General features: G+C 37.2%; 1 protein-coding gene across 1 annotated transcript in view; it reads right to left on the reverse strand.

Moving 5' to 3' along the window:
• Window positions 1–251: 251 nt before the first annotated feature.
• Window positions 252–13,930, reverse strand: part of LOC146452126 (uncharacterized) — a 29,553-nt gene continuing 15,874 nt past the window's right edge. Inside the window, exons 10-14 of the mRNA XM_085098177.1 lie at window positions 13,253–13,610; window positions 8,991–9,128; window positions 2,298–2,414; window positions 456–692; window positions 252–316 (exon numbers count right to left, since the gene is read on the reverse strand). Coding sequence (XP_084954303.1) covers window positions 252–316; window positions 456–692; window positions 2,298–2,414; window positions 8,991–9,128; window positions 13,253–13,610 — 915 coding nt within the window. The remainder of the gene's footprint in view (window positions 317–455; window positions 693–2,297; window positions 2,415–8,990; window positions 9,129–13,252; window positions 13,611–13,930) is intronic.

Consider the following 13,930-nt stretch of genomic DNA (forward strand, 5'->3'; position numbering starts at 1 on the left):
CATGTAATTTAAGAACATCTGAAGAATGTTTTCAGCCTCAAATCTTAAAAAGGTATTAGAACGTTCAGCCTCAGCTTCTAAGTTAGATGTTCTTATAAAAAACAGAGTGTACTGGGGACGAGAATGCGCAGCCGCTATGGTTTTTTCCTTCGCAGAAAGGAAGTTGGAGACCTCTGCTCGCAGGCTAACAGTGAAGTTTGGATTTTAAGTTTAAAATGATTAAAGGCTTTCAAGTTCAGTGAGAATTCAGTTTATTCCCCTTTAATAGAGTTTCGTTCGATGTCGTTCATAAAATGGAAATTACCGTGGAGAAGTACTAACCGAATAAGTAATTAACAATTACTAAATTGAATGAACGAAAGTACAAACGAATGAACGAACGAACGAACGGACGGATGGATGGATGGATGGATGGATGGATGGATGGATGCATGAATGAATAATATGCCACTTACTCCATGAGGCACTGGTGTATCCTCCAAATATATACTGGCCGACCTTTATTATCGTCACGGTAGGACCCTTGTTATCGCACCCGGAGTGAAAGGTTGATGCAGCCCAACCATCAACAGACGCTCGCCAACATCGCTTCCAGGCAGATGACTTCCTTTGCACTACGGGCTTTAGCCAGGTGTTCAATGGAGTCAGGTATTTTTTGTTCTTTTTCAGGATGGCTGAATTTGCTAATTCGGCTAAAAAATAATTAAATGTGATATAAAGCGATGATGCTTCTGCCAGCTACGTAATTTATGAGAAAGACAAATTACAGTTGTACTCTCTGTTCGAGAGTCAAAAAGTTTACCTTAAACAGGGATCGCACAATAAAAAACTGTTGAAAGAATATTTTGGACAAAATAAATTGCCATTGAGCCGCAAAAACAAACTAGCAAATCTCTAGCTTTATTCACTAGACAAAGACGCATACCAATTTTAAATTTATTCTGTCAATATCCTATTGTATCTTGCCGCACGGACTCTGCAACTTTCTTTACAATCCTTTCTTTGCAATACAAAGTTCTTTAATATTACAGCGAGCGGGACAGAACTTCGTGAATTTTTCAAACATTTATCTGGCAATAATTTAGTCATCACTTCCCGATGTGGACCCCAATAGACACATCTTGGAATATAACATCCATCCTCCAAGTTTCGTCCCCCCTTCCCATTTCCTGGCCACAGAAGACAAAAAGAGTCCGTCCACGAAGAGTGAACATCGAGGGAAGAAGGGAGAATAGAGCGAGTACGCGGCTGATACGCCAATAAACGTGCTTTACTTAAAGGGATACCTCGTATTTAAGTTACAACAATTTTGCGTGGACTTTGAAAAGTAGGTCAGTGGCTCTAAGGACTCATATGTGTAAGCAATAAGGAAAAGTAATTATAACTGATAAACTCAATAACGTTTGAAAGGAAGATTATCATAACACAGCACGTGAAAAATGGTTTCCAGATAAGTTTCTGTATAAGCCACCAACTTTGGTGATTATGCTAAGCACTTGCATACAATGTCACACATCATAGTGAATTGAAATATTAGATGCTGTTATTGACATATTCTGCAAATGTGTGGGTTGGGTTGAGAGAACGCTGAGAATAAAGTACTGTTTGAAAGTGGAGAAAGGCGATATTTTCTTTCATGCATTGTTATTCATTAACTGTGTCATTGCCGGCGGTCCACAGTGCCAGGCAAATCTTTACTTCGTTAGTCTTAATCCGTGAACAGGCACTGTCTGTGTGCAGGATGTTTGTCCCATGAACCTAGTTTTATGGCCTTAGCTCCCACGAGTCTCCTGTAGCTCAGTGGTAGAGCATCCGAAACAGTAATCTCGACTCCTGATAGGAGCTCCTGGATTTCCTTTTTTCCGAGTATGCCTGTGTTAGATAGTAGTGATACGCCGACAGATTTCTATTAAGCATGGAGTGACTAATTTCGATTCATTAAAAGTCGTACTTCGATACGAAGCTTAGAGGCAGTAAAAAAACAAAAAAAAACAAAAACAAAAAAAAAAAACAGAGATTACCTTGAAACCCAAAGATAATTTCTTTCTTATGTTAAGAAAATCAGTAGAAATCATTTCCACATAAACCTTGGTTGATGAATGCAAAATTTGGCCTTCTCGTTTCTTAAATTGTGTTTTAACCTTTTTTTCTTATCATTGTTATTTTTCTGGAACATTAAAATATACAACTTTTAGAAAACGTAAAAGATAAGACTGAAAATCAGACAGATAGAAAGACAAAAAGTGAGAGAAGAAAAAGAAATAGAAAAAATAGAGTGTTGTTCAGTTTCCACTTACCTTTCTCGCAGTAGACTCCAAAGTACAAATTCACACACTCGCATTTAAATGTCCCGTCTGCCATGTTTTTGCATATTCCTCCGTTGAAACATTTTACCCCATCACATGGAATCTTTTCTTTTTAAACAAAAAAGGAAGCAAGAATATAAGATGGACAATATAACCGCTTAAAAACTATCTCATGGTCTTTGTTACTAAGGGCGTTGCCGATCACGAAACCTTGGGGCATGGTTTTATTTGTGAGGCATCGCGTCTCGAGATGCTCAGCACAAAAAAATTGTCATATCTCACTTTTTGATTAGATTTTGATCAGATACTGTGACTCGACTAAGAGTCAAGTTCTATTAGCCAGAGCTGTTTGTCTAGTTTCTAAGCCTAAGGCTATGTCTACACTATGCTGGATAGCATTTTATGCCGTTGTGAAAAAATACTCCGGCCTGGTGTGAACAGAAGTGGCCCAAAACTTGAACAACGCCGCCATCTTTTCACTAGGATCCAATCTTCCTCTTATCTCGTTGTTGACTTCCGTTTCGGTTCGATTCCCTGTTTACACTACTCAAGAAAGTATTACGAAAATCTATTGGCCTTATGTGACGATTCACTTTCAAGACCGAAGCAGCGCAGCATCGCTCCGGCACATAAATCGATCCAATATTGGCGTTTTGTGTGTGAACGGAAGCCCTATCCGATATGTTTTTGGTGCCGGCACACGAGCTATTCGGTATGGTGCAGACATACATTAAGGGTTGAGGGGGACACAAAGTGGTCTCACTTCAGTACCATTAAAGCTACGGCAATGAAAAATAGAGAGCGTGTAAATGTTCGTGCTTTGAGGTTCACAGAGTGAATTCATGATGCCATATTACGTGATAATCGTGCTCTTTGCTTTGAAAAACCCCAATGTAGGATACGCCATCTTTGAATTGTCGATTTCTTTAAAAAAAAAAAAAAACGGATGAAATCGTCCATGCTGACTTTTCAGTTATGAAAACTAAGAGCGAAATGCTAAGGAAAGGTGCAAACATATCAAACTTATGGTGTTAAACTTAAATCTCTCATCAAAAAGCCCCCCCCCCCCAGAAAAATATTAATAATAATATTAATAATACAATAATAATAATAATAATAATAATAATAATAATAATAATAATAATAATAATAATAATAATAATAATAATATATTTAGCCAAGCCTAAAAGCGGAGCTCCAATTTCTTTCATAGCATTTATCGAAATCTGCTTATATTATGAACGTAATAACCTTACAAGTTCCCCATACTTTCTGCAATTACAAATATTTTAGTGCATATGCAGCAAACTGCTTATCAACAATAACAATGTAGTACAGAGGGCAAAATTTCTGAATGCTAATTTGTTGTAACAGAGGGCAGTTTTTCTTAATTTTCCTTTCATCGCGGGCAAAATTATTTACTACTGATGAGTCGAGAGGCGAAAAAACTCGCCTCTCACTGGCTGAGCACGCCAGTTCTACATTTTGCTGGTTTCTTAATTTTGTGCCCAAAATCAACGAGTTCTTTGGAGTTCGACTCTTTAAGCCGGGTTTAAAAATACATGGAAATCAAGAAACTTGGATCCGATTGATATTTGTTTGGCTGAGAACCTGAAATCAGTCATGGCGACCATTAGTGCTTTCACCTCGCTACTTCTTCGTATAACGAACGATAACCGAGCATAACAGTGTCCTTTTGATGCATATGGGGGGAAGGAGTAGGTCAAATTCAGTGGAAGAAGTTACTCCGCAAGTTCCTTCTTTGGATACACCGTTTGCTATATTTATTGATCTATGTTCCTGTGACTGTTAAGCAATAGGAAGCTTCAGAGCGCAGGTGAACAATTTAATAATTAATGCCTAACATTAAGCTTTATCGTTGTTGGTTTGCTCCTGAATTAAAATTGTATTCTCTCTTAATTACATGTATGTAATGGTAATTTTTCTCCTCAGTTTTGTTTGTTTTGTACGCTACGAAAAAAAGAAATAATTTGCTTGTTTGCTTGCTTACGGTGAGTGTTTTATTGACTGTTTTACGAAGTTCCTTGATGGTTTTAAGAAAATGTTGCCCTTTTTGTTATAAAAGCGCAACGATTCCTCGTAGATTAATGATTAATTTTTATTTGTATTTTCAAAGTCTTCGCCAAATTCCCCTAACACCCCCCCCCCCCCCCCAAAAAAAAAAAAACATTTCAGTAGAACTGTCATTCTAAGGTACATGAGTATGTGAGTGTGGCCTAAAAAAAATATCCAAGTATTAAATTTATGTGCACTGTAGGTAAATATTCGGGACAGGATCGCCTATTTATCGAGTTGCGGTAGTTTTCTTCACGTTCAAAAACGACATTTGCATAGAGTTTTGTCCAATGGGTTCCAAATGATATTGTTTTTTTTATAATTCTTTTTAGTTTTTAAGACGGATCGAGGCGAACCGGTTTGTGGGCAGTCAACGGGCGCTACGTAGCACTGTCACTGTCTAGTAAATTTTGCTTATCAAGAAAGCCATACGTAAACCTCAGGAAAAGGCTAGACCTAACCGTAAAATAGAAGCAAACTATAAGCAAAGAACCGCACAACGAAAATGCTGTAGGTATACGCAGGTTGCCGCATTCTGTTGATTCTCGGTTTGGTCTCTATCATGTCGCTGTCGTGTTAAGTTTTCTACGCAGTCCAGCCTTGCATAAATTTGATTCATTTATATTTTTGGCTGATTAGATCTCAGTTTACAGATCCTGCGTATACCCACAGCATTTTCGTTGTGCGGTTCCTTGCTTATAGTTTGCTTTTGTGTTTTGGACCGTAGATCTTTTTAGATCCGATATGCTGTACCTTTTAACATGGTTTGGCCATGTACCTGTGAAGGAAAGTTTTGCTTTTCTCATTTAACTTGACGACAGCGACATGATATTTCAGTTCTTTTGTTCATTGTTCGTAGTCACGGGCTATGACGTGGACGGATGTCTGAATTTGGGACCATCCGAAATCGGCTACCACGTGCATTTAGGGGTCTCTGTAAAACGCAGACCGGATGATGGCGGATGGCGGATGGCGGACGGCGGATGATAAAATGCGGATGGAAAAATGCGGATAATAAAATGCAGATGACAAAAAAATTAAAATAATAAATAAATTGATTGATTAATCAATTAATCACAAATTTCCCACATTTTTTCTTTATGTATCGTCGGATCCGAAAAAAAGAAAGCACTTTCATCGAAGAAGAAGTACTTTTTGATCGGGATCCATACTTTTCAACTTAACATCACCACTACAGTCCTTTTTCCCCCCATCTTTATTAGTAACTAACATTTAACAAAGAAAACTACACTACTACCACTACAGTACTTGATCGACACACCACCCTACCCTAAATAGTTGTCGATTTTGCACCGAGCGTTTGTACGTGCACGGCACCTGTAGAAAGGTTTGTTAGCGTGTGTAATAGCTCGAGTGAATGAACCGTGCACCTGGATTAACCGATATCTGAGTTGTCGGAAAGCTACGCGGTTTTGGGCCAGCCAACTTTTGTTTGAAAGAGGTGAGTTAAGTTAATGAATTGATTAAACTCAATCGATCTTCAACCTTTTTTTAAAGTCAGGCAATTTTTGTTAACCTTTTTTGTGTTCACTGTACATGTATGGTGAAAATGGTGGTCCAGCCCACGATGGTAGGGATTGTTTATGGCTTTTGCGTTTTACAGTCAACCCAGGTCACGCGTGAACGATATTTTTGAAATTTGAACGGAGTTTTGAAATTTACATGTCATTTTAATTAAATATTTCAAGAATAACAATTGTTTCCCAAGTATTTTGAATCTTTTTTTCAGTTAATGCGTCTTTTTCGAAACGATTTCCAGAGAAATGTCCAACATTCCATTCACACGTCGGACATTACAAAGAGAAATTCGAATGTTCATTTCATTCTTGGAAAAACTTTTCACGCGTGACCTGGGTTGAGTGTAATGCATGGGCCGTCGATAAAACCCAGAACATGGAACATCCCGGAACATTCCGGAACATTCCGGAACATCCCGGAACAAGAAAAAAAAATTAAGAGACAAAAAAATAATAATAATAAATTAAACAAAAAAAAATAGGAAATAAAGGAAAAAATGAAAAAAAGTGTGTATATTTATATAAAATGAAATTACATTGTATCCGAAAAAAAAATTCATATAAGAAGAATTACGGAGTAGGTGGAGAGGTGGGACGGTAGTATAAATGGGGTGTTGAACTGACCACACTGGATGAAGGCGCAAGAACTTTCCGCCATTTGCAGCACGTGCTTATCGTCCGCTACGCCAGAAACTGATCAGTTCTGGCTATTTTCAGTGGATTTTATCTTAAAAACAAACAGGCCTAACAGGAAATTTTGTTCATATGAAAAATAGTTATAGGCATAGAGAACAAGACGCGGGGAGCCCGGGAGGGTTTTGGTAAAAAGACTGCGCGAACGACTTTTAGTTCCACTCTGAACATCAGGAAATTGATTCTTTGGTCAGCCGAGCCGGAACTGATCCAATTCTGGCGTAGCGGGCGATAAGCACGTGCTGCAAATGGCGGGAAAGTACTTGCGCCTTCATTCAGTGTGGTAAGTTATAACACCCCATTTATCGTAGGTACTTCATATATCCCCTATTATAATAAGGGATACATGAAGGACATACCATTGAAGTACATACTCCATTTATACTACCCTCCCATCTACTCCGTACTTCTTCTTATATGAATTTTTTTCGGATACAATGTAATTTCATTTTATGTAAATATACTCACTTTTTTTTCATGTTTTCCTTTATTTTTGTTTAATTTATTATTATTATTTTTTTTTATCTCAATTTTTGTTTTCGTGTTCCGGGATGTTCCGGGATGTTCCGGAATGTTCCGGAATGTTCCGGGATGTTCCGGAATGTTCCGGAATGTTCCATGTTCCGGGTTTTATCGACGGCCTCATGCATGTTACAAAATTGCGATAGTAGCATTTTAGTTGTAGCTCTGACCAATGTCTTCCGGCTTCTGTCGAGGTAAATCTTATTATCATTGTTTTACACGGCCACTGAAGGCTTAGCTTACCCCTAGACCCGCACGTAGACAGTATATCGTAAGCAAAATAACTTACTTGATTTGCTGGTTAGTTCATTTTTAAACTACATCAAATCTTAACTAATCAAACATTGATTTGTGTTATGAGCTAAAGGTTCTTGTATTGCTTGAAAAGCGAGCGAGATATTTCCGTTAAATCGATTTTAAGCGGCGTAAAAACAGCTTTCAGATGTACCCTCGCCTCAAGTCAAGTTAGAAAAATTTGTTCCGGCTATTTCCTAGTGCAACTTCATAACATATAACAAACGGTCAAGCCATAGCGTAAGTCTTTCGGCATGAATCAGTACTTAATCTTCACGTAATTTTTACATAATTTTCTAAAAGAAATTGGGCGTAAAAAATTGTTTATTTATTTATTTATTATTTTAATTTTTTTTGTCATCCGCATTTTATTATCCGCATTTTGTCATCCGCATTTTATCATCCGCCATCCGCCATCCGCCATCCGCCATCCGCCATCCGCCATCCGCCATCCGCCGCCATCCGGTCTGCGTTTTACAGAGACCCTGCATTTAGTAGAACACTCGACTCGCGTTGGCGTTCTATTTTTTGCTGTGCTACACCGTGCTGACGAGAGCCAACCAGCTCGAAACAGCTGTCCACGGTTGCCGCATTCTGTTGATTCTCGGTTTGGTCTCTATCATGTCGCTGTCGTGTTAAGTTTTTTTTACGCAGTCCAGCCTTGCATAAATTTGATTCGTAAAATAGAGTTCAAATATATCCTGAAGTAATTGATCGAAATTAACAAACTGTGATAATTCAAAGAAATCAGTTCAGAAGTAAACAAAACAACAATCTTTGAAAAATTCGCACAAACACCGAATAAATGTTTTGGGTAAGCTTTGTTTTGATGAAAATAAAATCACACTTTTTTTAAATTTTACATTAGCTTTTAACGTTCTTTGGAAAGACTTTCAGTGAAACATACTCGTTATATGCTATTGTTTTAAGTATTTTGTTTGCTAAAATTAGAAGTAGATGCGAGAAAAATTTGTCAGTAGTTTATGCCAACGAGACAGTGTCGGAAAACGTTTCGGGTTTGACTGACTATTTTAACTAAGAATCAAATTTTATTAAATAAAGCAAAATGGACGAAATTAGAAAATAAACTGACTCCAAGGGAAATAACGAACATGAACCGAAAAAATGAGCTCAAAAGACTGCTTTGAAGTACGTTAGCAGTATTAAGCTTACTAAAGTTAAACAAGTTGCAGTGTCAACACTGCAAGAAAAACAATATCTTGCAAAACTGCAGAATTTTGTCAACAAAATCACGTGAATATACTCGCCTCTTCTGAGAATAACCAGTCCTTTTATTTCATTACATTAAGCTTCCATTAAGCTTCCATATCATTACAGTTAATTATTTTAATTAAAAAAAAAATCACCATAATAATAATAATAATAATAATAATAATAATAATAATAATAATAATAATAATAATAATAATAATAATAATTATTATTATTATTATTATTATTATTATTATTATTAGTAGTAGTAGTAGTATTATTATTGTTGTTGTTATTATCCCCCAGCCTTCCCAGGTTGAATTAGAGTTAGCGTTCTGGTCAATCTTACCTTTGCAGGTATTGTCATCCTGTTGCTCATAGCCGTCTGGACACTCCTTCAGACATTCACCAGTGACAGCATCCTTAAAGTACCGGCATGCATTACAGTTTGTTGCCAGAGGTTTATCACTTGAGCCTCCCCGGCATCCTATTCATTCCAAATAAAGAAAATGTTCCACCATTCAGCGTTAAGTAATATATTGGCCGAGTGTACAGAACAGTTATTTAATCTGCCAGTCAACAGTTATATATAACAAACGTGATAAATTTCGACTGATGTTTGTTCGCTGTGTTGACAGGTCTTAATACACAGTGATATCTTTCTTGAACGACACTCGATACCCTTATTGAGGGCAAACGTTGCAAGAGTTTGATTCTGTTGCTACTGTCGTTTTCTCTAAAAAGGCAGGAAACATTGTTTTTAGAGTAAATCAGGGACAGTTGCTGCCTGCATTATCGAACATTTAGCTTTGCTTAACCAGGACTTATTGTCTGAGTTAAATATGGGATCCTGGAAAATTCATGAGTTCGCCTCATGTATAGTAAATATTAGATTCCTATAACAAGTTGGAAAAGCTTTTTTTGCTCATGGCCTTAACGTATTAAAAAAAGTTCCATACATATTAGACCTTTGAGAATGTAAAACATTTCAGAAGGAGCAAGGTCGAGACCTGTGTTATTGTTACCGTCGGGGTAGAACATTCTGGGATTTGACACTTTATCAAAGCCTTAATTTAGTTACGCCACGGACGTATTTAAGTTCCCATTCTTTAAGGTGATTACATTTCATTCCAATGTCCACCTTCACCGCTATTTAACCCGGGGAAAGGCGAAAAGAAAAGACGCAAACTGTGCTAGCTGACCTCCAACATCCATTACTTTTTTTTAATATTTAGGCAATGCAACCGAGCTTTGTGACTTTTTTAAAAAAAGCGTGACGTGATGCTTTCGTGACGTGATGCTTTCGTGACAACAAGATTCTGAGAGCCACGTTTTAAAAACTTGTTCTATTTATTTCAAAGAAGGGTATCGTCGTAAATTTTACATATTCATGCCATATTACCATAGCTTTATAAAGTGTCATTGTCTTTACAGTCGAACCAGGTCAAGCGTACCCCCCTAGATTCTATTAATGAATCTATTATTTGAAAATTGAAGCCGTTAGTCGTTTCAAGTATTCAAATCAAAATTCGATTTCTGATTGGATTATACGAACAATGCATGAAACCAGAAAACGAAGCCCGCCGGAAAAAAACCCTTTTCAACATATTCAGAGCGGAAATTCTTGATTTGTATAAAAGCGGATTTTCCAAAAAGCATTCTCGTAGTTTGCAGCAGTCAACACGTACTGTCAGAGAGAAAATTCGCCATTTTCAACCAGGCACGGTGAAAATGGGTCCTGTCGGGTAAGTTAAATGATCACTAAATCAGTGGACATTTTACGTTTATACACTGGCGTTTATTCCGTTAGTTGTTAAAAAATGAGAAAAAAAAATTGGAAGCGTTTTATCATAATAAGCAGTTCTCTTTTTGAGGTATATGCAAATTAATTCAGCGAAAAGTATGCAAACTCACAGTGAAAGATGTTCATTTCAGTTGACCTTCGACAATGGCAATGACCTTCGGCACATGTGTTGCGCTATTTTTCGCGGTATAATGGACAGTCTGATGAGATATATACCATACTTTTCATGCAACAAGGTGGGTAATGCTATTCATGAAAGATAAATTGGAATTTTCAGCCCGACTCATTTCAGCAAGCGCTTGACTTTGTGCTCTTGCCATGACCAAATTTGCATAATGGCTTTAAAATATGAACGTGTCAACAACATGCGGGGACAGTTTGAACGAACGAGCTGTTTCAAATGTACTATAGTTTAAATTTTACAGGCTATTGCTTTTACTGTTAGCGCGGATCAATGTTCAAATTAAAAGCCAATAAGAATCGAATTTTAATTTGAGCATTGATCCGCGCTAACAATGAATGAATGAATGCATTCTTTGAAACGACTAACGGCTTCAATTTTCAAATAATCGATCCATTAATAGAGTCTAGGGGGGTACGCTTGACCTGGTTCGACTGTAAGTCAATAAAAATGGTTCCAGTTTCCGAAGTGCGATATGACCACCAGGTTTCTTAATTTGACGCAGCTTAAGTGGCGTTGAAAATGCGGAGGATTTTGCTATAAATCCACCTCCCCACAGGCTCAGGGAAAATAACACATCTCATGCTAAAGTAAGTTAATACTGCGTATAATTTCTTCCTCACATACAAATCATTAACGCTTTTGCTTTGAGGCTAGGCTAGGGAAAGAATTTTGCTGATTTCCTTTTTAACTAACTTGGTTTCCTGGCTTTGTTATTTCTTTTATAACATAGAGGGCAACATTACTGAATACTGATTGGTCGAAACAGAGGCATTTTTTTCTTAATTTTCCTAACCCACTCCTGATTAGTCGAGCGGGGAAAATACTTGCTCCTGATTGGCTAAGTACGCCATTTCTGCATTTAGTTGGTTTCTTCATTTTGTGACGCGACAACAACGACTTCTTTCAGGTTCTTTGGATTTTGACTTGTTAAGCCAGATTGTTTGTGCCACAAATACTTGGAAATCAAGTGCTACATCTACAAAGGAAATTCCTGAAATTCCTAAAGGTGAACTTTCGTTTCTTACAAGAAACAGCAAGAGATTGTTTGTGTCAAAAGCTAAAAACTTGATCGGATTTGTTTGGTTGAAAAACTGAAATCATTCATGGCCGCGACCAAGTGCTTTCACCTCGCTACGGCTTCTTCCAACGAACGATAACCGAACAATAATAACAGTGCCCTTTTGATGGGAGGAAGAAGCAGGTCTAATTCAGTGGAAAAAATCACTCTTTACTACAAGTTCCTTCTTTGGACCCACGGTTTGCTATTTTTATTGATTTGTAATCGTGTGATTTTCAAGCGGTAGAAGGCTTCACAGTGCAGGTGAATCAAAATTATTGATCCCCAACATTTAGTTTAATTGTTGTTACTTTGCTCATAAATTAAACTTTTATTTTCTCTTGATTACATGTATATAACAATAAACTTTTCTCGTTTTGTCTGTTTTATACGCTAAGAAACAGGTGATTTTTTTTGCTTATGGGTGGGTGTTTTTACTCCGGGCCGGGGCTGGCTGTTTTACGAAGTGTCTCGATAGTTTTAAGAAAATTTTGCAGTCTATGTTATAAACACGTAAGCGCAATGAGTCCTCGTAGAATTAAGGATTAATTTTCACTTGTATTTTCAAAGTTTTCGCCAATTGCCCTCGTCGCTGCGCGGCTCGGGCGTGCGAAAACTTTGAAAATACAAGTGAAAATTAAAAGAAACAACTCGGCCCTTCCCTCCTCAAATGGTGTGGAATTGTTATTACAATCGATTTTTGGCCTTTAAGCTGAATGGTGTTGCTGGGAAACCTATCTTTCATTAGTTTTAGCCGTAAAATTGAACGCTATAAGACAGGGCTCTCTGTGACTGAGGGAGAATCGGCAGTCCACCCCACCCCATCTCGACTATAATTCAAAGAATTTTGAAGCTATGAAAATATTTATACGTCAGAAAATGTTTCCCTAGACATAAAAAAAATCCATTACGTCATATGACGGAGGAATTATGTCATAAATTCCAAACGGAGGCCATCTTGGATTTTAAGATCTTGACCAAAACTTAAAGGGACAGTATCACGCTATTTTTAGTAACACATCGAAAATCGGAAAGACGCTATTCGGTTGATAGCAGCCAAGATATAATGACAAAATTCCATTAAAAGGCTATCAGAATGCAAAGACACTATTCACGGATATTTTCGCCGGCAGATGACCAAGATAGAGAGGGGTTCAAATTTGAAAACGTCTGGCAGACGTTTTTAAATTTCGCTGTTGTAACGCACTAAAAATCGCCGGTTGTACTATATTTTGGTTCAACCTTTCGTCTTAGAATCACTATTAATGTTTCCTTAAATTAGCGATTGAGAAATTAATTAACACAGTGTCCAAAGTTTAAAGTTAGTGAATTTTGGCCAAATATCATGATATCTCCCATCGATCTCCCATGATACTGCCCCTTTAAAAAGCAGCAACTTGAACGAAAATGTGGTCAAAACTAATAGAAAAGCACTAGGTTGATATAAAGACATGACTGATTCTTTTTTCTCACAAGAGGAATATTGGTAATTGTGACAAAAAAATTGCCTGTCAAGTTTGCAAAAAAAAAAAAAAAAAAAAAAAGAACGGAAAAGAAACGGAATACCTTGAAAAGGATCGCACAATTCATGACAGTGTTGTACGCATATGTTTGTTTGATTATCACGCATGGTGTCTCCTCTGCATTTGGCTTGGGTCAGTCGACGTGACACTATGTGTGCATCAACCACCTGCAAAGGCTTTTCTCCATTTCCAAATGAATAGAAACGGACAAATAAGGGGTCATCTCTGTCAAGCATTGTCAGATACACATCACCACTCTCAGTCGTACTCAAGCTTTTCCCATACTCAATCACAGTGCTTTTCGAAGTCTCTTTTAGGCAGACAAAGTAGGACTGGTAGAGTATGGCAGTACCCAAGCCAACTGCATTGACATCAACGGTGGAAACCATAAGCTTTTGAGACTGAAAATGTTTACACAACATTTATGGTAGTTACAACAAAAACTTTTTAATGTAATTATTGTATTTTGCTATTCCGAATTATAGTTATCCTTCCATCTTATCTAATTAGTGTTATTGCATTATTACGGATTTTCTTACTTTGGAAGTTTCTCTTTGCCAACCCTTTGCATAATCGCGCTTTGGATATGAGTTAAAGATATAGGTGGCTTCAATCATTCATATTTATTCAGCGCGAGTAAAATAATTATTTTATTAAAAACAACAGAAGTATTGGTAGACCTTAATTTACTTTTGTAATTAAGACTAGAAGACGATTTAAT

The sequence above is a fragment of the Pavona decussata genome, unplaced genomic scaffold (genome assembly GCF_977016875.1).
Source record: "Pavona decussata unplaced genomic scaffold, jaPavDecu1.1 SCAFFOLD_380, whole genome shotgun sequence".
Taxonomy (NCBI): Eukaryota; Metazoa; Cnidaria; class Anthozoa; order Scleractinia; family Agariciidae; genus Pavona; species Pavona decussata.